At 31.4% G+C, this 25,689-nt stretch overlaps 3 protein-coding genes across 4 annotated transcripts in view; all 3 read right to left on the minus strand.

Annotated features, from left to right (window-relative positions):
* Positions 1–2,474: 2,474 nt before the first annotated feature.
* LOC140051963 (uncharacterized) lies at positions 2,475–5,922 on the minus strand. Of its 2 annotated transcripts, none has more exons than XM_072097321.1 (4): positions 4,816–5,922; positions 4,196–4,311; positions 3,487–3,609; positions 2,475–3,108 (listed from the first exon to the last, which is right to left on the minus strand). In XM_072097321.1, the coding sequence occupies exons 1-4, from the start codon at positions 5,005–5,007 to the stop codon at positions 2,562–2,564; spliced, it is 978 nt and encodes a 325-aa protein (XP_071953422.1). In that variant the 5' UTR covers positions 5,008–5,922; the 3' UTR covers positions 2,475–2,561. The 2 variants fall into 2 exon arrangements, with proteins under 2 accessions (XP_071953422.1, XP_071953421.1); XM_072097320.1 differs by having other exon boundaries at positions 3,487–3,618.
* Positions 5,923–5,929: 7 nt separating this feature from the next.
* Positions 5,930–10,069, minus strand: LOC140051964 (uncharacterized). The gene is made up of 4 exons (XM_072097322.1): positions 9,680–10,069; positions 9,067–9,188; positions 8,075–8,191; positions 5,930–7,424 (listed from the first exon to the last, which is right to left on the minus strand). The coding sequence occupies exons 1-4, from the start codon at positions 9,941–9,943 to the stop codon at positions 7,013–7,015; spliced, it is 915 nt and encodes a 304-aa protein (XP_071953423.1). The 5' UTR covers positions 9,944–10,069; the 3' UTR covers positions 5,930–7,012.
* Positions 10,070–11,901: 1,832 nt separating this feature from the next.
* Positions 11,902–25,689, minus strand: part of LOC140051749 (uncharacterized) — a 30,799-nt gene continuing 17,011 nt past the window's right edge. The window contains exons 16-25 of the mRNA XM_072097049.1: positions 23,706–23,854; positions 23,371–23,506; positions 22,855–23,004; positions 22,319–22,418; positions 21,565–21,641; positions 21,193–21,327; positions 20,867–20,998; positions 18,581–18,732; positions 15,384–15,519; positions 11,902–15,070 (exon numbers count right to left, since the gene is read on the minus strand). Coding sequence (XP_071953150.1) covers positions 14,969–15,070; positions 15,384–15,519; positions 18,581–18,732; positions 20,867–20,998; positions 21,193–21,327; positions 21,565–21,641; positions 22,319–22,418; positions 22,855–23,004; positions 23,371–23,506; positions 23,706–23,854 — 1,269 coding nt within the window. The 3' untranslated portion in view covers positions 11,902–14,968. The remainder of the gene's footprint in view (positions 15,071–15,383; positions 15,520–18,580; positions 18,733–20,866; positions 20,999–21,192; positions 21,328–21,564; positions 21,642–22,318; positions 22,419–22,854; positions 23,005–23,370; positions 23,507–23,705; positions 23,855–25,689) is intronic.

Below are 25,689 nucleotides of genomic sequence, written 5' to 3' on the forward strand. Positions count from 1 at the left end.
ATTTCACGTCTGTCATCAAACAAATATAAATAAGAGCATATCAATCAAACAAATAAATAATGGAATACAAAGTTGAGTTGCGTTGTTGTGCAATCGCTAACATTTTGGGCTTTACACAATCTACTACATGTATTGATTATAGGCTTATGCAGCACTTGTTTTCTAACTTTACCTGTCAATGTTTGAATAAGGAAGCAGATGGTGTCGTAATAATCGTATGTTTTATTCAGACCAGATTCACTCTTTCTTATGTCTAAATATTTCAAAATAGTCTAGTTTCGCAATAAACAAATTATGCAACACTATTGTTTATCAGATATAACGGAATGATAAAAAGACACCGCAAACCGAAATAAATTTGAATAAAAGAAAATCAATAACCAATATCTGTTTGCCAATCTGAAATTGCAGTTCTCTTTGGCTTATTTGAGATTCCACACATAAATAAAGACTTAACCAGGTTTTTTTGTCTTGATATTATTTGTTCCTTATTTTATGTGGAACAATAAAAATGAATGAAAAGAATATAGTTTGACTCTTATGGGCGTGGTCATTTCATTTTCACTGATATCACTTCAATGTGTGTCGTTTTTATATTATCCATCTTAAATTCCTCATCAAATTGCGTTTTTGTTTTGGTTCTTATCTGTGTCTGTTCTCATGTATGGTATAAATAAATCAAATAATGTTTGTATTGATACACTCTACTCGCGTAAAGTATTGCTTTTCATATAGTATTATAATATTCGTGTTATTGTTAACATTCTATCCGTCGTCCCCACTTTGCTGCTATGATCTACGCCAGACTATGTGATGTCATGCGATTATTACGTCACAGAGTAATTCCTCCATGAGTACATCAAGTTGCATCATAACTTCTAGTTCCTACTTCCATTAGGTGTATGTTGGACGTATCGCATATCACACCCTGTATAATGCCATTTACACCCTCGCTTCCTGGTCCCATGATGAAGAATCTAAATCGTTTGTAGGCCCTATTCCGAAGAAAACGCCTAATATAGTTAAAATTAGATACTCTGGTAACAGCTTAATCATAGTTTAAGGAACTAAAAATGATTGTTTAAGAATGTTCCCAGCGGCAGTTGCATTCATCATGTGTTCCAACAAAGTTATTAATAATAATAGTAAGCCTACATTAAATCCATGTATGGAGGAGGAAATCCTTGGTCAACCCCTTGATTCGCAACGCCCGTCCCGATACGATACAGTATTAAGTTGGAATAACGTGGGTGTTGTCTAGTAAAGTGATATCAATATAATTGTTTTATTATTGATTTTTTTTCTTCATAAAAGTATTAATGGGTTTTTAAGTCATAATTATTAGAAAGCGTATAGATCCACTAACCCCACCCCATTCCCTTTTATATAGCCTGCTGTAGTCGTTCTGTATGGTAGTTGATATCGATATAGTCTGTTGTAGTCGTTCTGCATGGTAGTTGACAAACCATTAACAATTCAAAAGAAAACATGAAATTTGTTTATATATATATATCTTTTATTCATTTTCACTGAATGGTATCTGCAATTATAACATGTAACATAATAGTTTTTCATGACAAATTTCAGATTGTGTCATTTTCTTTCTGTTGCCTATTTATGGATATTTAATATTTATTTCCTCGTTGAAGGTGTATCTAAATCCTCCATTTTGGTTGAATGAATTACATTTTGTATATTTTTCTATAACAATTAAGAGAAGCTCTGAAATGTATTGATTTCCTTAAAAGTGTTGCTACTACAGTGTTAACATTTTGAAAATGAACAAATTATTTTAATTTTTTTTTTTTTCAAATTTAATTTTCTTTACGAAGAGAACAATACATTACATTTAGTTTATTACTGCCTTAAAATATCAAAATTACAATATATACAAATTTATTCCTTATATTACAATTAAAATACTGCACAAATGATATGTATAGTACACCTATTTTACAAAACTTATTTTACAAATTGTATAAAAAACATTATACTATCTTTATAAACATGTATTGTACACGTCCGCCTTCAATTAAGAACCGTATTGGACTTTCGTGTGGATTTTTAGCAACTCATTTTTCCAAAAATTAGTTGGACATGCTTTGTTTCATGACGTCATATATATATCGAAATTAATATTTGTCTCTAGGCGCGATAAAAGAGACTGGTGAGGTCCTTATTTGGAGGCAGACCTGTACTAATGCCCAAAATCTTACTTTAGATCAGTACTTTATAACTTAATAGACCATTTTTATTTTGGTCATACCTGAATTACATTACACTTAAATCTTATACAAAGACGACCCTAATACCTACTCAAAGTGTATAGGGTCTAGATATACTTGTATACACCATTTAAACCAAAGATAATTAAGTACACATTGTAATTGTTCTCATTAACTATTTGGTCTTATCTTATTTTATTCTACGATAATAGTTATCTATGGATTTGTGTCTCTACCCTAAGTAAGCACTTTTGTAATCAGTAGTGTAAGTATCTGATAATGTGCATATAAAAGATGTATCACCGGGGCACTAGACCCTGCTGATGGTAGATATTTTCAAGCGATGCGATCTAGAGATTGGGTTGAGCGAGAGAATCCCTTCTTGTTTAACGACGTCGAAGAGCCGTAACTTGGTCGTGGCGAATGACTCTCCGGTCGTAGGTAATATACTTTCTTATTATTCAGTGACGCTAATGAATTACTTTTGTAAGCTAAATTACTCTGGGAAGGAGAACCTCTCCTGTTAGATATTGTAGACTTTGGAGAATCTCGTGAAAGATTATCAATTGAGATGCTCTTTGTATGTTTATGACTTTTAAATCCACAAGTGCGTTTTACCTTTCTGTAGCAACATACACAGATACAGCAGCATAGCAAATTTAGAAAACCAATTCCTCCACACAGTATAGCAATGTAAATTACACTTAGGCTTGTTATGCAGCATGTACTTTCATTGCAGCAAGGGTCTGTGCATTTTTCGGACGTAACTGCGCACTGTGCACTGTTTATCGTTGGACAGCAGTCAATTGGACAGTTGTCCACTGTTTCTCCGGTGTCCTTAACACAGAATCCATCACCGCAGAAGTTGGTTTCTTGAGGTACACTATGAGAAAAATATATACGATTTGCAAATACTATTTTACATTAACACATTGTAGGCATATGTTGCAAGTATTGTACAGTTATGTTAGTCACGCATTTTCCATGTGTTTGAAACAATTATTGTCGATTGTAGTTGCTTACAATTAACACGAGAATTTAACTTTGCTTTTTCAATTTATCATCTGACCTAAACTTATAATACTAGACAATTAACTTACTTATTGATTGCAAACAGAGTTGATAAGCAAATCAAAGCATATTACACTTACTAACAATAGAAAATTACATATGATGGTAGGTCATTTATCTTATGTTATTTATGTATTGAGTTTAGAGCTTTCCTTTCCTTTCCTTAAACTGCAACAAAATTATTATTTACCTTTTTGATTCATCTAGATAAGCTACTTCTTGTGCTGCGCATGCTCCCTTGAAGCATTCGGACCATATCCAACATCTCTCATTGTCGTCATTTATTCCTGTTAGTTTCCAACGAGCAGTACACCTATAGAATCCAAATATATTAATTTAAAAATACATTTCCATAAAAATGTGATTACATTTTAAATTCGCATTTACGTATAAATGGTCTCTCACAACAGGAAGGATGTCCCCTGACCACAACACACTTGTACTTGTAACCCAGTGAAAGTACACGGATAGAACAATATCCTGATAGAACAAGTATTTTAAACTAGCTGCGTCATGTTAGGTTCCATCCATGAAGTCCACAAACGGTGCAGCAAAACAAAGCTACGAATCGCAATTGTGCCAAAAACCTGCCTTGATACGGTACCGTGTAGGCCTGCAGGAATCATGTGAATTTTGTGTTTTGTCGAGGGTTTTTGTGCTTTGTATTTTCGTCTCACAGAAACGTATATTGTATGCATTATGGAAATGATGATTTCACTTAATTGAATTATGAGAAAGCTTGTATCAGGAAAATAATGTATGGAGTAAATGTATTTCTAGCAGTAGCCCGTGCTAATTCTATTCCATCTCAACCTCAAACATCAAGGGTTAGGGTTGGTTGGGCATTATGTTGGTGGGGCTTGGTATAAAATATAAAAGTAAAATAATCGTCTACTTACTTGGCAGTAGCCCATTTCTTGCCGTTACATTTTCCACAATTGAATTCAGAATTTATATTCTTTGTGTAAATTGTTTCTCCATACGGGGAACAATCATAATTTGAAGAACCAACATTCTATACAAACAGAGATAAAAGTTAGCTTAAATTTAAATAAAGAAGGTAGATGAAAAAACGAAATGTTCCAAATTCAATTTCACTCCTAAATTAACTTAAGTGTAAAGGTAACGTTTAAACTTTGAATAAATAATAAATATCTAGACTGTAGATTATAATATGTTGATTATATATAAATTTTAAAATGCACACAATTAAAACATTTAAATGAAGAAAAAAAATATCAATGCCTAAAGTTGTACAGTAATAAATTATCTATCTTGAAAATTTGGGGATCGCACTGTAAACACTGGAGGAAAAAATCATCAGAAGAGAGAACTTGTTTACACTTTTCCTTGACTTATCAGTCCTGAGTCCCTGAAGTACCAATTTTGTACAGATTATTTGTGGGGAAACTAAATTGTTATATGCATAATTGCACCGGGGATGTAGATGGGAAGGAGAGGTGTCTGTTACAGTTATAAACGCCAAAAATTAAGATTATAAAAAAATTGTAAAGCTTACATTGGTGCAGTTTGTGTCCCCCTTGCAGCAGGTGTAATATCTCTTACTCGTTGCATTTAAGTCAAAATTGTAACATTCTTCGTTAGGAATATCTACTTGTCTTTTCACTTTTGATATATCATTAGTCCCAACATACTTCGCGTCTGTATACATTAGCATAACGCATAACAAAGCAAGATACATTTTAAACATTTTGTAATGGATACGAAATAAAATATATCAAATATTTTTCACAATAAAACAATGTGTTTCTGGAAGTGACTGATATTGATCTAGTTTGTCCCTTTAAATACCTTGGAAGGCGTCATAAAACTCACGCTAGCCATCTTCCGGATCGGAAACAATTACTTTGCGTATATATACGGTCTTACCGGAAATCTTCTGTCAAACCATTTTAATAGGTCAATCGTATGTTTAAGGTGTTGTTTAGTATTTTTTTTTAATCAAATTATTTATTGTGTCAGTACTGTCAAGTGAAATTTTTCTGTGTTTTTTTGTCGGAATTATTTTTTATTTAAAATTCTTAGTGGCCTACGGTATGCTAACTAAAACAATCTAGTAATCTATGGACCTTAAATATATTTCAGATGTTAAAAAAGCACGTGAAATTGTTATTATTTGGCTGTTTTAATTTGTGTTGAAATGTAGTCCAACCGGAGCAGTGTCATTTGTAGACCGTATATTGACCCTTCCTCCTTCTATCTACAAGATCTCCTGCGCGCTTAAATAGTTTGAGGATTTGTGTGAATGTACACATCTCGCAGCACTCTTTGACATTTGCAATTTCTAGTTAATATGTTTAGGTCCATTAATTCAGTCATGACTATCTATGCTGTCATTGTAGTCATTGTTATTATTATTAAACCACATATTTAACTGGGAATTGCATCAGAAATCCCTTATGTACATCCTATTAGAATAGTTCGTTTATATTCCCGCGGTTGATACGTGTCCTGTCAATACAAGTTCCGGATTAAACAATGTCACATTCAACAATGTCACAGTTATCTGGTGTCATTACAGATTACAACTTATTTTATAGTACAATATTACTAAATAAATGTTTTCTTTACTTAAGTTATACATACATTGCAATTAAAAATGGATAAGTTACTATTATATTTACTGCGCCAACTCCAAATTTAACAGACGAATAGTCCCCACATAATATATTTCTCATATTGTTTGGCTTTCCTCCAATATCCCTTGAATTTACCATATGAGGTGATGTTTTTGTTTATAATACAGATGTATCTGTATTTCCTTTTCAATTGTTTTACATATTGTTGTATAATGCAACATATACATTATAAAGCTCTCATTTTAATTTAATTTATTCTTTAAAATATAATTTTTTTATTTTCATTTTTATCCCCACCACCATAATAACATTTTTTACAATTTTTTTAAACATTTTGTTTATTTTTCATTTTCTTTAAAGATATTGCCCCTAAAAAAAGTTATAGTTATTCACGTTGACCAAGGATCAAATAAAAAGTTATTTACCTGAAAAAATGTAATTTAAAGCAAAAAATGCTTCAAAAAAATTGACCGTTTCTTTTGTCTTTTTATAGGCCTAAGTGAAATAATTATTTTTGGGGGTTTTTTTTACAGAAGTGAATAACTTTGTTTAAACTGCAGAATGTCCTATTTAAATCTGATTTTATTAATCTTCATTGTTCATGTTTTTGGGGGACAATACATCTTTAAAATATTGTGTCTAATCTTTGTTAGAAGTTTCAGTAAATCCACAATGCACATAAATCAAAGGAAACTTATTTTTTGTCAACTTGTTGACCGGTACGGTATGAGTGAAATTACAATGTAGTTTCACTCATCCCTGATACAACAACTTTATATAGGTATTGGATTATGAATGCGGATTAATCGTAATAACGATAAACTTTTAAAACATTCTCCTATAACAAGCACGTTTAAGTACAACATATATTATTAATTAATTATTGAAATTATATTATTGAAAACAGCAAAAGGCCAACTAATCCTGTTATTTCTTCAGAATTTTGGAGATAATAAAGTTTTCCTTATACCAGAGAAAATGAACTGCGGGAATTTCTTATCTCCTGACCATAAACTGTCCCCCTCTAACGTATTGCCAAATTATTGTTGTCACAATTATGATTCGATATCATTTTATTTACGTTGGTATGGTAACCGTGTGTTAGTTCAAAATTATCTAATTTCTTGGGTTAGAAGGAGGAGGCTGTACATATTCAATTTGAACAGATTCTGTTTTGGCGGCGTAAGCTTTTGCCTTTCTTGATCGCTTTCTTCTTTTGATGTTGTTTTTACAATTTCCGTAAATACACCAGCAACATATACAGCACAATAGGTTTACAAAAAGTATAGCTCCAGCTATAATAATCAAAAACCACTTCCAGAAGCCTTCCCCAAAATCCCCAAGGCTGCTTGGAACCAGATCACAACAATGTTTTTCTGAGCAACAAATATCAGGACATGTATTATTAGTAGCAGCACATTTTTTAGGGTTTTCAGCGGCACAACAATCGAGCGGACACGTTATTTTCGTTTCATTCTTAATCGGTTCGCAAAGCCCATCACCACAAAAACTTAGGTCTACCTGAACCCTATAGAACAAAACGTTTGTTAGAATTAGAAAAGTAATCACTAATTCATTAAGATAGCCTTTATAAGTATATTAAATAATATTAATAATAGAATAATATATTATATAAACTCTTTTGGTAATATATAGTGCTACTTTGTTTTTAATTATAAAATTGAAATAGGAATGTAGCATTTTTATTATATACATAAATACAAAATTAAATCAGTAAATAAATAACAACTTTTTCATTTTGTGTCTGAAAATTAACTTTATAATAAATATAAGGATGTGTAGTTTTAGCTACACGATCTTTTCCCGAGTCACCGTTCAGAATATTATACATAATATTTATAACAAAGATTATTCTTTGCGTTAGGATAAATACAAGTTTTGGTAATTCTGGACCAAAATGATCGTATAAAATATATAATATTAACATTTTTATAGCGCGCATTTCTATGACATTTATTACAATCAATTACAGTATTATCAATACTTGTTTGAAATAATGTGTTTAACTGCTTTAAACTGAATATGGTCATTCAATACCACTTAATGCTATTGTATTAAACGTATACAAAATATTGTGGTATAAAGATCTACTGTTGTAAAATTAACATATTAAGATGTGGATACAATTGATTTAATACATGATGAATGCTATCTTACTCATTTCCAATCTGTAATTGATCTTCCTGAGCCTGACACGCTCTTTTAAAGCAGTCAGACATCGCCCAGCAGTTGAAAGAACCATGTTTGCCAAGCCAAAACCAACGAGATCCACACCTGATTAAATTATGCAAGAATTTCATTATATACTAAGTGTTATAGTCCTATGTAAAACAAGTATTGACTTAATTAATGATAATATATAGTTGGAAAAGAGACATTTTTAAGTAAATGCGAGTACAAGAAAAACAAATTGATACACGTGAGCCCGATAAACAAACACAGAAAATAAGAAATACATCGATATTGGTTATAAAATAGATAATAGATACAATTTAATATGAATGGCAAGATGATTGCGAGGGCGCCCCGCAATCATTTTATATTTGTTGTGTCCCACCTTGAGTTCAAAATCGTAACTATAATATCAACAGGACATTTGATTGCATTGTAAAGCTTTGTATGTGATGTGCCCATATATGGACATGATGATGTCATATCAATACCATTATTTGGACATATCACTATATTTGGGCACATTAACTTTTTTTTGTCAAACTAGTTTGATAGTGTAGACAGAGCTTTATAGCGTTTATAAAAGAAAAATAAATAGCAATATAGGTGGTGTTTCCACGAAAGATATAAAGGGAAATATTAACAGAACACACACACTGCATACGGTTCCTTTTCTGACTTTATAATAACGATATTACCAGTAATAATGATTTCTATCCTGACATAAATTTAATTTATAACTTAAACTGAAATATACCTTGACGTTTTGGTTCTGGCAGAAATGTGTAGATTTTAAGATATTATTTCTTCAGATCGCTTTCGCAACTCAACATTTATTTGATGTTTTATTTATTTATTATTTTGGAGATGGCAGCTAGTATTAAATGAAACTAATTCTGGATGATCAAATACTAAATACTATTTTACTAATTTTTTTCAACCACATAATTTCAGTTAAGTTTAGCTGATATACTTACTTGTCTTTAGCCCAAGTTTGACCAGCGCAGCCAGCACAATCAAAATATTCGGTTTTATGTATTTTCATGTATGTAGATTTTTGTGGTTTACAATCAAAAACATGGTTTTTCTCATTAAAACTCTGTAAAATATAATAAAGTAATTATGAATTTAGTAACTTGTACAGCAAAACTAAATGACCAACTAATTGGAAAACCAAATATATCACAGCATATTCAGACAACACTTCCGAGAGATCGGACTTTCAATCGCCCACACAACTCGAGCGGATTGTAAAATACTTATAAGAAGTATATTCATTTTATTTTGTAAGCGCCCTCAGTTTCTTGTGTTCTTTGAAGAATTCTGAAACAGGAAAACTTAACGCCTTGGCTATATTCCTCAGCTAATTACGTACAATTTTGACCATCTTTAGGACAAGATTTAAAATTATGTAAACAGTAAAGTTGTTTTTTTTAGATTTTAGAAAACTTAAATATTAACCAAAACCAAATCTCTATATCATAAATATGTTCACATGAACGTAAAACAGAGTGGAAAATGCTTTTAAATTTGAATTAATAGTAGGTCGAAACTGCTTATGATAATAATAGAACAATAATGTGTACAAACCGTAGAACAGGCAGCTGGTTTGTTTACCGTTGCTGGTGTAGAATCAGTTTTACAACACGAATGATAATTCCTAAATGATATTCCCATTCGAATTTCAAAATTGTAACATTCCAAGTTCGGTTCAATCGTTGTTTCAGCAATGGCTGTCGTTTCTATAACTTGTCGAACTTGTCTTGAACTAATTTCTTTACTAAGAGAAACGTCCAGTAATAAACACAAAGTAATACTAACAGCATTTGCTAAACATTTTCTTAAAGCAGTCATGTTGACCAATATCTTCCAGATTGTTTATAAAGCTAACCTATTCTTGATTTAAACTTTTCGGAAAGAAAGTTATCAAAGAAAGTAAAACTGATAGAAATTCCAATTAAATGGCCGCGTAGTTATAAGAAAAGTTCCTCCCTTATTTCAGTAATCTAATCATGGTATGGGCCAATGCCATCAGTACTACAGAATACGCACTTCCCCCTTCTCTTTACGATGAGTCAACAGACTGAATCTAGTTTATTTCGATTCATCACCACATCTCAAGCTCTGTCTACACTATTAAAAAAATGTGATGTGCCCATATATGGACACGATGACATCATATCACTACCATATCTGAGCATGTTTTGCCTCATCACAAATCAATTTTGTTATTATTTTGGTACTATATGATATATAGAGCAATTTTATCGCATAACAATTGAATTTTAAAAACCTGATATTTTGACCATTTTCGAAAAAATCACTGTACTATAGTACAGGGATTTTTTCAAAAATGGCCAATTTTCGACCCTTTTATTTTTCGACATAACTGGTGTCTATGGTACTATAAGATGATGATAAAGCAATATATGATCATATGGAGCAATTTTATCGCATAATAATTGAATTGTAAAAACCTGATGTTTTGGCCATTTTTCGAAAAAATCCCTGTACTAAGGGTACTGTAGTACATGGATTTTTTCGAAAATGGCCAATTTTCGACCCTTTTATTTTTCGACATAACTGATGTCTATAGTACTATAAAATGATGATAAAGCAATATATGATCATATAGAGCAATTTTATCGCAAAATAATTGAATTTATAAACCCGATATTTTGGCCATTTTTCTAAAAAATCACTGTACTATAGTACAGGGATTTTTTCAAAAATGGCCAATTATCGACCCTTTTATTTTTCGACAAAACTGATGTCTATAGTACTATAAAATGATGATAAAGCAAAATATGATCATATAGAGCAATTTTATCGCATAACAATTGAATTTTAAAAACCTGATATTTTGACCATTTTCGAAAAAATCACTGTACTATAGTACAGGGATTTTTTCAAAAATGGCCAATTTTCGACCCTTTTATTTTTCGACAAAACTGATATCTATGGTACTATAAGATGATGATAAAGCAATATATGATCATATGGAGCAATTTTATCGCATAATTGAATTGTAAAAACCTGATGTTTTGGCCATTTTTCGAAAAAATCCCTGTACTAAGGGTACTATAGTACATGGATTTTTTTCCAAAATGGCAAATTTTCGACAAAACTGATGTCTATAGTACTATAAAATGATGATAAAGCAATATATGATCATATAGAGCAATTTTATCGCAAAATAATTGAAATTTAAAAACCCGATATTTTGGCCATTTTTCAAAAAATCACTACTATAGTACAGGGATTTTTTCAAAAATGGCCAATTATCGACCCTTTTATTTTTCGACAAAACTGATGTCTATAGTACTATAAAATGATGATAAAGCAAAATATGATCATATAAAGCAATTTTATCGCATAACAATTGAATTTTAAAAACCTGATATTTTGACCATTTTCGAAAAAATCACTGTACTATAGTACAGGGATTTTTTCAAAAATGGCCAATTATCGACCCTTTTATTTTTCGACATAACTGGTGTCTATGGTACTATAAGATGATGATAAAGCAATATATGGTCATATAGAGCAATTTTATCGCATAATAATTGAATTTTAAAAACCCGATATTTTGGCCAGGAAATGACAAGATTTCGACCAAACTGATTCACTATAAGATGATGGTAACGCTAGTGTTTTTAGTCTCTACAGCTCACTATGTCGGTCGGTCGGTAAACACTAACTTGAGCACGCGACTGCAGCCATGTATATGGCTTTGTTAAATGTCATACTGTGTTTAAAGCTTTATTCAGGTCCCATGTCATTCTTTTCCAGAAAAAAAAGAAATAACGATGCTTATTATTGCTTTTTTAATGAATAAAAAAATTATATATTTCACAAAACGTACATAAAAAGAGCCAATTATAAACAATACCATACATGTATATGTATTGTTACAAAATGTGTATTATAAAACTAATATTCTCCTAAACTGGGAGTGAAAATGAGATTTAAGTAAGATGAATCGGCAGCGGTGTTGTGACCTGAAGTCAATGAACCTTAAATCTAATCACAAACACTGAAAGAAATTACATTGAAGTTTCATTATATTGCCAAAAAATAGAAATATAAAAAAGTGGAAGACCAACATTATTTCAGAATCTATTTCTGTAGGCCTCTACATTAGTTAAAAACCTTGCCCGATAGATTTTTAGCTATTATTAAAAATTATGTTTTTGCCGAAGATAAAGTATGAATTTTACAACTTGGCTAACAAATTCAGCATATAAACTGCAGTGCAACAACAATACCAACATAAACACCATTGATAAATAAGTCACAATATAAATATTCACCATACAATAAGTACAACATCAACACAATTTTTACATAAATACCACAAACCACAGTCGCTTTTTGATAAAATTGCATTAAATGAAATTTTGTTCAATGAAATTATCATTATTATTATGATGTGCGACACATTCTGTACTCAATACAACAACAAACATGGTGTGATTTGGATTCCACATCAAAACACCAACAGTTTCTTTGATATCAAAAGAATAAGTTGGCTTTTGACATTATAATAAGTTTCACATCGTCTAGCCACACTCCAGAGTTTATACACACAACACCAACCAGTGTATTAATGTGTGCACAAACTCAAGACAGTAAGATTGTAATCTTTCTCTTTATAAAGAGCTAATATAAATAGTAGTACAAACTCAAGACAGTAAGGTTGTAATCTTTCTCTTTATAAAGAGCTAATATAAATAGTAGTACAAACTCAAGACAGTAAGATTGTAATCTTTCTCTTTATAAAGAGCTAATATAAATAGTAGTACAAATTTACCATCACAAAGGAAGACAAACTTTAAGTACGGTATTCTTTTCAAAATGACAAAATTTAAAAATCCTAAATCTATATAAAACTTTTAAATTTTATAAATCTTCGTTTTCAATCAGTGTGTGAATTGACAGCTAACATCATTTCATGCATATACAATGCATATAATTACTATATATAGACATATAATTACTATATTTGGTCATATAATGAGCAAATCTTGGTTATGGTATTATGGGAAAACATGAATATAAATTATGGAATATATTGACTAAATATTGGCACGAGACACATATTTGACGAAACAATTTGCTTAAATTCTTAAAAAGCTACATTTCAAAACAAATTTGTGAAAATGATTGTATTAAACCATTTTCCCGTCAATGTCAACTATATGTTTGCTTAATTTTAAGTATTATAAATAAGCATTTGACCAAGGCTACAAATCAGCCTTGATGTGACCAAGCACAAATTGACAAATTTACTGTATTTACAGTATATAGCATAAATGAAGTATCCAATACCTTAAATGATATTTAACTACAGATCCAAAATAACGACTTTTGTAGTATAAAATATAGACAATACAGGAATATATAAAAGAAATTTGTAAAAAATATATTGTACTTTATAAAGTATACAAAATAAAACTATAATACAAAAGGCATTTATACAAAGTAGTTTCTTTGATCTTATAAAAGCACCAAATTAACTATAAATACCTATTACAAATTATATAAAACTATAAATGATAACAAGAAACGGTAGGAACATGATATGGCAAACATTTAAACAATATATAGAAACAACCAATATAAAATAATAATACTATTTATTATATAAAAGTATATATATTTGTTATTATAACCAGGAATCCCAAGGAAGCATATTATTTTATCAGAATGTATATTGTACTGTTTTATACATATTTAAGCTACTGTTCATCACAACATAGGAATTGTTGTTGTAGTAATATACACCGGTTCTCCCATCCAAGCCCCAAATATGATTATTAATGTTTTGTTAGTAGTAGCATATGATACAGTTTATTTATTAATAAATTTAATATGAGTTCCTTCAATTTCTATTAATTTTAAGTAAAAAATTACAAGAATTTTCTTTACAACAAATTTATGACTTTTCAATAAAATATATTCAAGAATTCTATGGAAATTATTTTTTTTTGTAAAAATATTTGTTGTGTGTAAATCTTTAAAGTCATGAAAACAAAATATACTGATTTATATTGTAGAAATTATGTAAGAAATGTTTATTTCAAAAGTTTTTATTTTGTAAACGGTGGTAAAAATAATATTAAGTTGATTAAAGCGTAAAGATAATTTATAAATTATTAATTTTTTATACCACACTCAAAAGGGTGGTTTTCGTGTATAAAAGTTGGTAAATGGATATTCAACCACCTCAGCTGTGGACTGATTAAAACAAACCAGTTTACACACAAGTTTAAAGCCCCTTTACACACTGAGGTATGCTGAGGAAGCATCATCATGTTTATTATTAGATGGTTACCATAGTTTCTGAATAATGCTGACTGGGCATGACGAAAATAATCAATAGTTATACTTTGCCATATTATTATATAATTATTAAATTCTAATGGAAAGACACAGGCCCTAAACTATTCAGCATAATGCTGAAATAAATATATAATTAATAGATAGGGAGAATATAACCTCACCAACCGTAACACAAATTATATGTTATGTAAAATGCAGATACCCAACCAATAGACAACTGATTTAAAAGCACTATTGAATTAATATTGTATGACTGATGAACTTTCTTCTTTTGGAAAATAAAAAGTTATGAAGTTGCACCTCACAAAATATTGAGGGCAATCTTCATTAACACATTTCACTAGATCCTGAAGATTCTACTAAGTTATAAAAGTACAAAAAAAGTTTGAAAAAGAAACCACAAATGTTTTAAAAGTTTACTGTACAAAGTCATTCTAAATGTCTTAAAACTACCTGCATGTAAAGTGCTTCTTACACATAATCTTGTCTTGTATTTCATAAAAACCTTCACATTTTGTGTCAGCACATCTTAAATTAAACGTTTGCGTACAGCGCTTCTTCTTGTGGAACATTGTCGTACACTTCAAAGGCAAGTAAGTGCTCAAGTATTGTTTTGTAAATAAACTCATATTGTGACTATACAATAAAGAAACAGATAAATAATTTAGCACAAATAACAATTGTCTAAAAAACAAATGTATGGAACTGAGGATTAGGCCCTCTACATGCCCACTAGCCTCAGAGTAGGATCACGACTGGGTGTGCTTACTTGTTTTTTGTATAAGGAAAACCAAATTAAAAAACAGGTGAAAGAGTTTTCTTGCTATCGAAGAAATGACAATTTGATTAAAATTCTTAAACAGGTAAAAACTTGATTTCATGCAATATCATGATTATTTTTTAATGCATCAATCATGTCAATAGCAAATAAGAAAATAGAAGAACTTACCAATGTCTGTACCATCCCTAATCTGTTGTTTCTCAACAACTTAACGCTCTGCAATATATCAACTGTCTGCTCCTCAAGTAATCTACGAAGACTGGACATAGTTGCGCAGAACACTCCAGTACGCCCCAAACCATCTCTGATTAAGTGAAATTGAATAAAAATAAGAATAAAGAACATAACAATTTTAATAAGAGTGGACTTTAATTCTTAAAATCGTATGTGTGAGCACAAAAAACAAAATCAAGATCCAAGTATTCTGTCATTAAACATCTTGGTGTGTGACTGCACATCAACAAAGATTACAGTGGTAGTAACTGCATACTCTTCGTGTCTCTAGAATTGGAAGTACCAATTAATGGTCGTTTCATTCATTTACTCTTTAATTATAGAGGAAGTCTTTAATTAGAGGTACAGACAACGCTAAAAAACTAACACTCTTGAGCTGGCACACAAAAATATAAATGAAAAAGAAAATTTTCTTTCATAGTTTCTTTTTTCTTTTTATATTATATACTGTCATCTCATTATTGGAGGTTGTTTAAAGAATAGTATGGTTTTAATTGGATTCCTTCATGTTCCCACACTCTTTACTTTACTTACAAGCACATAACCATAGTAGGGTCTTCTATTTCACACTCTTTACTTACAAGCACATTACAACCACAGTAGGGTCTTCTATTTCACACTCTTTACTTACAAGCACATAACAACCACAGTAGGGTCTTCTATTTCACACTCTTTACTTACAAGCACATAACAACCACAGTAGGGTCTTCTATTTCACACTCTTTACTTACAAGCACATAACAACCATAGTAGGGTCTTCTATTTCACACTCTTTACTTACAAGCACATAGCAACCATAGTAGGGTCTTCTATTTCACACTCTTTACTTACAAGCACATAATAACCACAGTAGGGTCTTCTATTTCACACTCTTTACTTACAAGCACATTACAACCACAGTAGGGTCTTCTATTTCACACTCTTTACTTACAAGCACATTACAACCACAGTAGGGTCTTCTATTTCACACTCTTTACTTACAAGCACATAACAACCATAGTAGGGTCTTCTATTTCACACTCTTTACTTACAAGCACATAACAACCATAGTAGGGTCTTCTATTCCACACTCTTTACTTACAATCACATAACAACCATAGTAGGGTCTTCTATTTCACACTCTTTACTTACAATCACATAACAACCATAGTAGGGTCTTCTATTTCACACTCTTTACTTACAAGCACATAACAACCATAGTAGGGTCTTCTATTTCACACTCTTTACTTACAAGCACATAACAACCACAGTAGGGTCTTCTATTTCACACTCTTTACTTACAAGCACATAACAACCATAGTAGGGTCTTCTATTTCACACTCTTTACTTACAAGCACATAACAACCATAGTAGGGTCTTCTATTTCACACTCTTTACTTACAAGCACATTACAACCACAGTAGGGTCTTCTATTTCACACTCTTTACTTACAAGCACATAACAACCATAGTAGGGTCTTCTATTTCACACTCTTTACTTACAAGCACATAACAACCATAGTAGGGTCTTCTATTTCACACTCTTTACTTACAAGCACATTACAACCACAGTAGGGTCTTCTATTTCACACTCTTTACTTACAAGCACATAACAACCATAGTAGGGTCTTCTATTTCACACTCTTTACTTACAATCACATAACAACCATAGTAGGGTCTTCTATTTCACACTCTTTACTTACAAGCACATAACAACCATAGTAGGGTCTTCTATTTCACACTCTTTACTTACAAGCACATTACAACCATAGTAGGGTCTTCTATTTCACACTCTTTACTTACAAGCACATAACAACCATAGTAGGGTCTTCTATTTCACACTCTTTACTTACAAGCACATAACAACCATAGTAGGGTCTTCTATTTCACACTCTTTACTTACAAGCACATTACAACCATAGTAGGGTCTTCTATTTCACACTCTTTACTTACAAGCACATTACAACCATAGTAGGGTCTTCTATTTCACACTCTTTACTTACAAGCACATAACAACCATAGTAGGGTCTTCTATTTCACACTCTTTACTTACAAGCACATACCAACCATAGTAGGGTCTTCTATTTCACACTCTTTACTTACAAGCACATACCAACCACAGTAGGGTCTTCTATTTCACACTCTTTACTTACAAGCACATAACAACCATAGTAGGGTCTTCTATTTCACACTCTTTACTTACAAGCACATACCAACCACAGTAGGGTCTTCTATTTCACACTCTTTACTTACAAGCACATAACAACCATAGTAGGGTCTTCTATTTCACACTCTTTACTTACAAGCACATAACAACCATAGTAGGGTCTTCTATTTCACACTCTTTACTTACAAGCACATTACAACCATAGTAGGGTCTTCTATTTCACACTCTTTACTTACAAGCACATAACAACCATAGTAGGGTCTTCTATTTCACACTCTTTACTTACAAGCACATTACAACCATAGTAGGGTCTTCTATTTCACACTCTTTACTTACAAGCACATAACAACCATAGTAGGGTCTTCTATTTCACACTCTTTACTTACAAGCACATTACAACCATAGTAGGGTCTTCTATTTCACACTCTTTACTTACAAGCACATACCAACCACAGTAGGGTCTTCTATTTCACACTCTTTACTTACAAGCACATAACAACCATAGTAGGGTCTTCTATTTCACACTCTTTACTTACAAGCACATTACAACCATAGTAGGGTCTTCTATTTCACACTCTTTACTTACAAGCACATACCAACCACAGTAGGGTCTTCTATTTCACACTCTTTACTTACAATCACATAACAACCATAGTAGGGTCTTCTATTTCACACTCTTTACTTACAAGCACATAACAACCATAGTAGGGTCTTCTATTTCACACTCTTTACTTACAAGCACATTACAACCACAGTAGGGTCTTCTATTTCACACTCTTTACTTACAAGCACATTACAACCACAGTAGGGTCTTCTATTCCACACTCTTTACTTACAAGCACATTACAACCATAGTAGGGTCTTCTATTCCACACTCTTTACTTACAAGCACATTACAACCATAGTAGGGTCTTCTATTCCACACTCTTTACTTACAAGCACATTACAACCATAGTAGGGTCTTCTATTCCACACTCTTTACTTACAAGCACATTACAACCATAGTAGGGTCTTCTATTTCTGATTGCCAATTGTTAACTACAGTAACAAGCTGTAGAAAATCTGCTGTTGATTTTGGTGTGAAGCTGTTGGCTGGCCAGCCAAGAAACTCGAAGATCTTCACTTCCAAGGACTTTTTCTTTTTTGCAAACACAAAATAAAATTAGTGAAGAAAAAAAAAGGATTTTTAACATTTACTACAGGTTTAGTGATCTAATATGAATTAAATGAACAATATGAATACTAATAATAAACAATGTTTTGAATGAAGAAAGATGAAGAAGGTTTTCTACAATAGAACAAGCAATGTGAAAAATAAAACAAAAAGGAACGTTACATTTCTATCATACTAGAGAAATATTTTAGGTTGCCAAGAAAATAATTGGAGATAAAATAAAACAGCACATTTTTTTATAAAGAAAATTGTCTCATAAATTGTAAGCATTATTGCTTTTTTTCATTGTTCTTTTCCATACAGTGCAAACAACAAGTTGTGCTCATCAATGTTTTTTTCTAAAATTCTCATTATAAAATACACACTGTAAGACTGTAGTTGATGGATTGGAAAAAGCATAGGCAGCTGTTTTACACAGACAATGATCAGTAAAAATAGTCTACTATGAGATCTAGCCTTAAAATAAAATTGTTAATAGATATTATTTAACAAATTAGCACTCATTTTGGCTTAGCTTAATTTTGAAAAACACTTTTCTTGGCAACTTTGTAAAACATTTTCTAAACATGCAGAATAAATGATAAATAAACCAACCACCAGAAATAAAGAAAGAAAACACTAAGGAGGGAAGGAATATGCAGCCATCAAGCTAGACGCTCAGCTTAAGCCACAAGGAAACACAAAAGCTGAAACAAAAACACAAACATATCAATATAAATAATTTCAATATTAGGCCTATACATCAATTTTATTTTGCAAATTTTGAATAAAATGTTGTTTGTTAATGTGAAAGATTTACACACTTTCTTGTCACTCACAGTAAAAATATTGATACAAATGTTGATAAAAATGTTGATATAAATGTTGATACAATATAGATAAAAATGTTGATAAAAATGTTGATAAAAATGTTGATATAAATGTTGATATAAATGTTGATATAAATATGAATATAAATGTTGGTATAAATATGAATATAAATGTTGATATAAATATGTATATAAATGTTGATATAAATATGGATATAAATGTTGATATAAATATGGATATAAATGTTGATATAAATATGGATATAAACGTTGATATAAATATGGATATAAACGTTGATATAAATATTGATATAAATGTTGATATTAATGTTGATATTAATGTTGATATAAATGTTGCTATAAATGTTTCTATAAATGTTTCTATAAATGTTGCTATAAATGTTGCTATAAATGTTGCTATAAATGTTGCTATAAATGTTGATATAAATGTTGATATAAATATGGATATAAATGTTTTAATTTTAATATTTCTATGATGCAAATTTATCTAGGCTATTTTCAAAGAACGCTTTTAAATTTATTTTGAAATATTTTTAATAAAGAATCATTTCTAAATTAAATAACCTGCTTTTTGAAAATGTCTGTGTTTCCGCAGCTAAAACAAAAATTTCCGAACAATCGCAATTACGCAACAATATGTCCTTCAGGCGGAATCAGTAAAACCTTGTTTCCACGGGCAGTTTATCGATTAATTATTGGTTAATTCTTGGCTGCGGAAATACGTAATAGTCGTATCTGTATGTATGTTGGTATACAGGTCTGATTGAATGAATGATGGATAGTCATATCTGTATATATGTTGGTATACAGGTCTGATTGAATGAATGATGGATAGTCATATCTGTATATATGTTGGTAGATATTAATAACGTTATATGCTTCTATATTTTTCACAACCAAGATTTATACTTATACGGCAACAATAAAGCATCACAAATGATAAAATACTAAAAATAAACATCATATAAATAAAACATCAGAAATATAGTGCTTAACAAATGCTTAATTTGAGATGCAAGAATGTTAAATGCCACATATCCCACAATTTACAAATGCATACAGCAAAAATAAAATAAAAATACATTAAAACATAGGCATACATTTTACATTTAATTTTTTTTAATACTATTTTTTGTTTTTGCATGTAAACAACACGGTAATTGCTATAGCTTACCTTAAAATAAATAACAAATGTATACAAATAAATTAGAAATACAAATTTGAAGATTTGAAGATTTTGCAGAATGAACAAGATAATGAAAGCATACCTCATCATTCTTGGTAATATCAAATGAGTGAATGTTAATATGTCTTGATAATTTTTCACTTGTTAATGAAGATACTGTCAGGTACTTGAAACTGAATTGCAGATTCAAATCTGGCCAGAACTCTGCTACAGTCTAAAGAAATACAATAACACAAATTAGTTAGTTACAATACTTATATACAATATTATAATAACAATAAGAATACTTAAATGAATGGAGGGGATAAAGAGAGAAATGATAAATAACCACAACATTGTGAAAGGCTAAACTACAACATAAGCCTTAGGCACAGGTTAGTATAGTGAATGATCTTAGATACTACATACCCTATCTCGGTTCACCATGTCAGTGAGAACGACAATAGCCCGCGAGTTGTAGTCAACCACCATTCTCCAAAAGTCTTCAATAGTGTTCTCCAGCGGAGTTTGAGTACCAATAAACATGTCCTTTTTATCAAAGCTCTAAAAATAAAAAAGACCGTAAGATCCACCATTCTTACCTTTCAACCTTGCATTCTAACATTGTTAATGTTATATTATGATGTAGATATAGATGTAGATATAATTTTACTTTGTTACAGAGGGTTCTGGATATCTGGGCCCTGGATATATCAGCTACAGAACAGCTGGGATATTCAGCTTGTGGATTTATAAGCTACAAAGTAGCTTGGATATATTACCCCTGGATATTTTACTTACATCAAAGAAGGAAGCATTTATGTAATCTGATGGTCCATCTTCACCTGGAGTCATAATGAATGGTCGATTACGGTCAACTACACAAGACAAATTATCCATAATTAAAGTGATTAAATGTCTGACATGGTAAGGCATAAATGTACATATATAATAACCATCCTATATATTTTCACTTTTACAGACAGCTATATTTTTCTTTCAAGGGATGTTCTTGTGAAAGCTTACACCAAGTACTGTATATGGTATATTTCTTTAAACATGAATGTGCATCAAAAATTCTTAAGGTTAATATTTAAACATTTGGACATAAGTATCATTGACCCCATTTACACTTACAATTTGGGCTATCACAGGACAGGGCCTGGGTTGGCAATCGATAAGTGTAAATATTCCATAAAGATAGCTGGCCCTGGACTCGAAAACCTAAACCACCTCTCGGGTCCAGTAGCGGCTTTTATGCTTGGGCCGGCTTATGCAGTGAACCGTGACCAATAAATGGATTGAGAAAATGAAGTAAATGAATCCCCAGGACCGTCATTTGGAATGCTGGATCAGGCTCCATAAATTAAATTTTGACCCAGTTCTGGAGCAGCCCAGTACCCAATTGTAAGTGTAAATGGGGTCTTATATTGTAAACAGTTGCCAATTAAATGAGGAAACCCCGGTAAAATACTATGAAATAATGTATCCTAGGAAACAATTGCTCAACTTCCTGACAAAAAAATTATGAAAATGAAAGTTAGACTTAACTTACAAGGCACCAAATCAGGATATCTGTTTTTGTCTCTGTTTTCAGGTCGGAATCCTCCAGTAATTTTATGACCACCAAGAATTGATGATAAACCTTGAAGTGCCTGATAAACAAATAAAATAATTTGGTTTAATATCAAGTTGTATTGCAATTAGCATACAAGTAAAGGGTATACCTTCTATCTATTTAAAAGATGTACACGGGTTTTTTTTTATAGTGAAGAAGAGTAAATTTGATGGTGCATAAGAATTATATCAGAGTTCACACAGAGGCATAAGGGGGGCAACTGATCACATGATCACATACATCAGTTGTAAACTCAGATATGATTCAGATTAGCTTAACCCTGTTCCATGTACTCTAGTGTGTGTGAATATTTACAGTATTATGTTCTTATCAATGTGCAATATGCTCATATTCAAGTTGATTCTTTTAAATTGTTTGTCGAGACAAGGAGTTATTCTAGATACCTTCATGGTTAAGGTTTTGGTTTTTTATATGTACCTTACATCCATAATCATTTTTAAAAATAAACTTACTTCAAACTCATCTGCGATATAAGACTTTTTAGACTTGGGGTTGATAGCCCTGAGTTTTTGGTAATGTTCCTTGAAGTCTGATGCAGCACGTGATGTGTCTCCAAAGAGGACGAACTCTAGAATAGTTTTATATACAAACAAGTACTGCAACTACAAAAAAAACAAAACATTTTGAACATTTTTTTTTTTCAGGATACTAAAAGCTGGTTTTATCTTGTGTAAAGTAATTTTCTGATTTATCAATCATATAAATATATAGCTTAAAAGTAAATATCATCATCTTAAACGCTAATCGTCATTAGACATTGCACGTCTCACTTGTGTCCGCCACTCTGTATGTTTTTAAGCAGGCATGTGTATAGGTCCACATGTAAAATGTTCTGTTTCCTTTTTTTATGTTTGCCATACATTTTTTTTCGGTCTTCCTTTTGGTCTTTTAGTCCAAAAGTAAAACTAGTGATGAACAATATATCAAAATTAAGTTAACAATGTACATCTAGTTAATATAGTAGTTACCGGTGTTTGGACCATGTTTGGCCTACGTTCACGCATATCTTTCACAAATTCTAGAATGTTAATCTCTCCAGTTTCAGTTGCCATTTTCATCATCGCGTCAATTGCTATTATCGCTCCTGTTCTACCAGCACCAGCACTACAAGAAATAATTTACATTACATTATATACATTGATGTGATGAAGTATAACCTCATGCTTGAATGGACCATATATTACATTTATACTTTATTTACTTACATTTTATCAACCTTATCAACGTCATGCATAATTATTATATTATATTCTTCTCTTATATTAAAAACTTTAAACCAATCTATTACTTATTGTTCCATTACCTGCAATGTACTAAGATTGGTCCAGCATTTGATGGTGTTTCGTTGTTTATAACATTTAACATATTGATGACTGGCGATGATGATCGAGGTATGTTCTTATCTGGCCATATGAAAAAGTGGTATTGCTTTACATATCTTACTTCTGTACCCTAAAAAATGAGGAAATGAATAACCTAGTAAAAAAATTAGATAATACCACTACCACTTTTTAACCAGTTTTCACATGCACTTGTACAAATTGAATTTAATTCAGCTTGTATAATTCAAGTCAGGTGTGATCCTAAAACACAAATCAACCTGTGACTACTATTTACAGCAATGTTAGAATTTGATTTACACAAATTACAAACTTATATTTTTATGTATCGTCTAAAAAATCACTCCTTACCAAATCATATTATTTCTTTATTACCTAAACAACAGCCTGATACTCACAATAATAATAATAACAGGATTTTTATAGCGCACATACCACTCAAGAGTGCTCAAGGCGCATTCAAAAAAGCAAAACAAATCATACAAATGCCCGACAAATAAAATGCAATTTCTTTGGAGGGTCCCCATCCGTTCTCGTTCTGTCGCGGTCCCGGACCCCTACCTAGGTGACCAAACAAAGGAACAGGATACACATTTGCCTTGCCACAGACGACCGGGTGCTCAGAGACAACAACCAAGACAGAGGCACCCCAAAGATAATGCTGGTCAGGAAAAAGTATACTATACAATTCAAGAACTTTAAGAAACCTCATGATTTCCATATGCCTTAATGAATAAATGTGTTTTTAATAATTTTTTAAAAGTATCAACAGTTTTGCAAAATCTGATAGAGCTCGGTAGAGCATTCCATAGACGAGGAGCAGTAACGGTGAAAGCTCTGTCTCCCCATGAGTGGTGAGACTTAGGTTGATGTAGAAGCAGCGTATCACTAGAACGCAGATTCCGTCTGGGAACATACAGCCTAAGCATGTCAGAAATATATTCAGGAGCCATGCCATTAATAGACTTAAAAACAAAGAGTAATATTTTAAAAACAATGCGGTACCTAACAGGAAGCCAATGCAAAGTTTCCAAGGTATTTGATATGTGTGCATATCTTGGTAGTTTTTTAACAACTCGTGCCGCTGTATTTTGAATCAGCTGAAGCCTGTGGAGTTGTTTTTGTGGTAGCCCATATAGCAATGAGTTTCCCATATCCAGTCGTGAAGTGACAAAAGCATGAACAAGTTGTTTAGCTGCTGCCTCATTAATAAACTTTCGAATCCTTCGGATGTTTCGTAAGTGAAAAGACAACGTAGAAATAGTTTTTGAGATATGAGAAATCATAGTCATACCCGCATCCATTTCAACCCCTAGATTTCTAACCTGCCTAGCCGGGTCTATTTGGGTTTCACCAATGTAAATAAAACTTGGTGGCAGTTTTTCCAACTGCAGCTTTGATCCAAAGAGAATATATTCTGTTTTTTCATCATTTAAGAAAGTTGTTTTTCATCCAGACATGCAATTCATGGATACAATGTTGGAGCAATTCCAAAGAAATGTCAATGTGTGTCATTGTAGGTTTAAAAGAAATATAAATCTGAGTATCATCAGCGTAAACATGATAGTACAGATCATATTTACTAATGATATCCCGTATTGGGTGTAAATAAATTGTGAACCATTGCGGCCCAATTACAATACAAGATTTGCTTAAACAAATATTTTATCTGAAAAGCATACATTTCATTTAAGAAGAAAATCGATTTTTTATAATGGTCCAAAACTATGGAATTTATTAAGTATTTCATTAAAATCTCTTCCTAATCTACCTTTGTTCAAATCTAACCTAAAAAAGTCTTTGGTCGCAGCATATGGCAGCTAAATCTCCCGTTCTTGTTCTTCTTGTTTCCTTTCTTCTTCGCTTAATTGAATTGAATACCTTATAATATTGTTGATCTTGTAATTGTACTATTGTCTTAGCAATTTAAGCTTCTGTATTTTTATT

The sequence above is a fragment of the Antedon mediterranea genome, chromosome 6 (genome assembly GCF_964355755.1).
Source record: "Antedon mediterranea chromosome 6, ecAntMedi1.1, whole genome shotgun sequence".
Lineage (NCBI taxonomy): Eukaryota > Metazoa > Echinodermata > Crinoidea > Comatulida > Antedonidae > Antedon > Antedon mediterranea.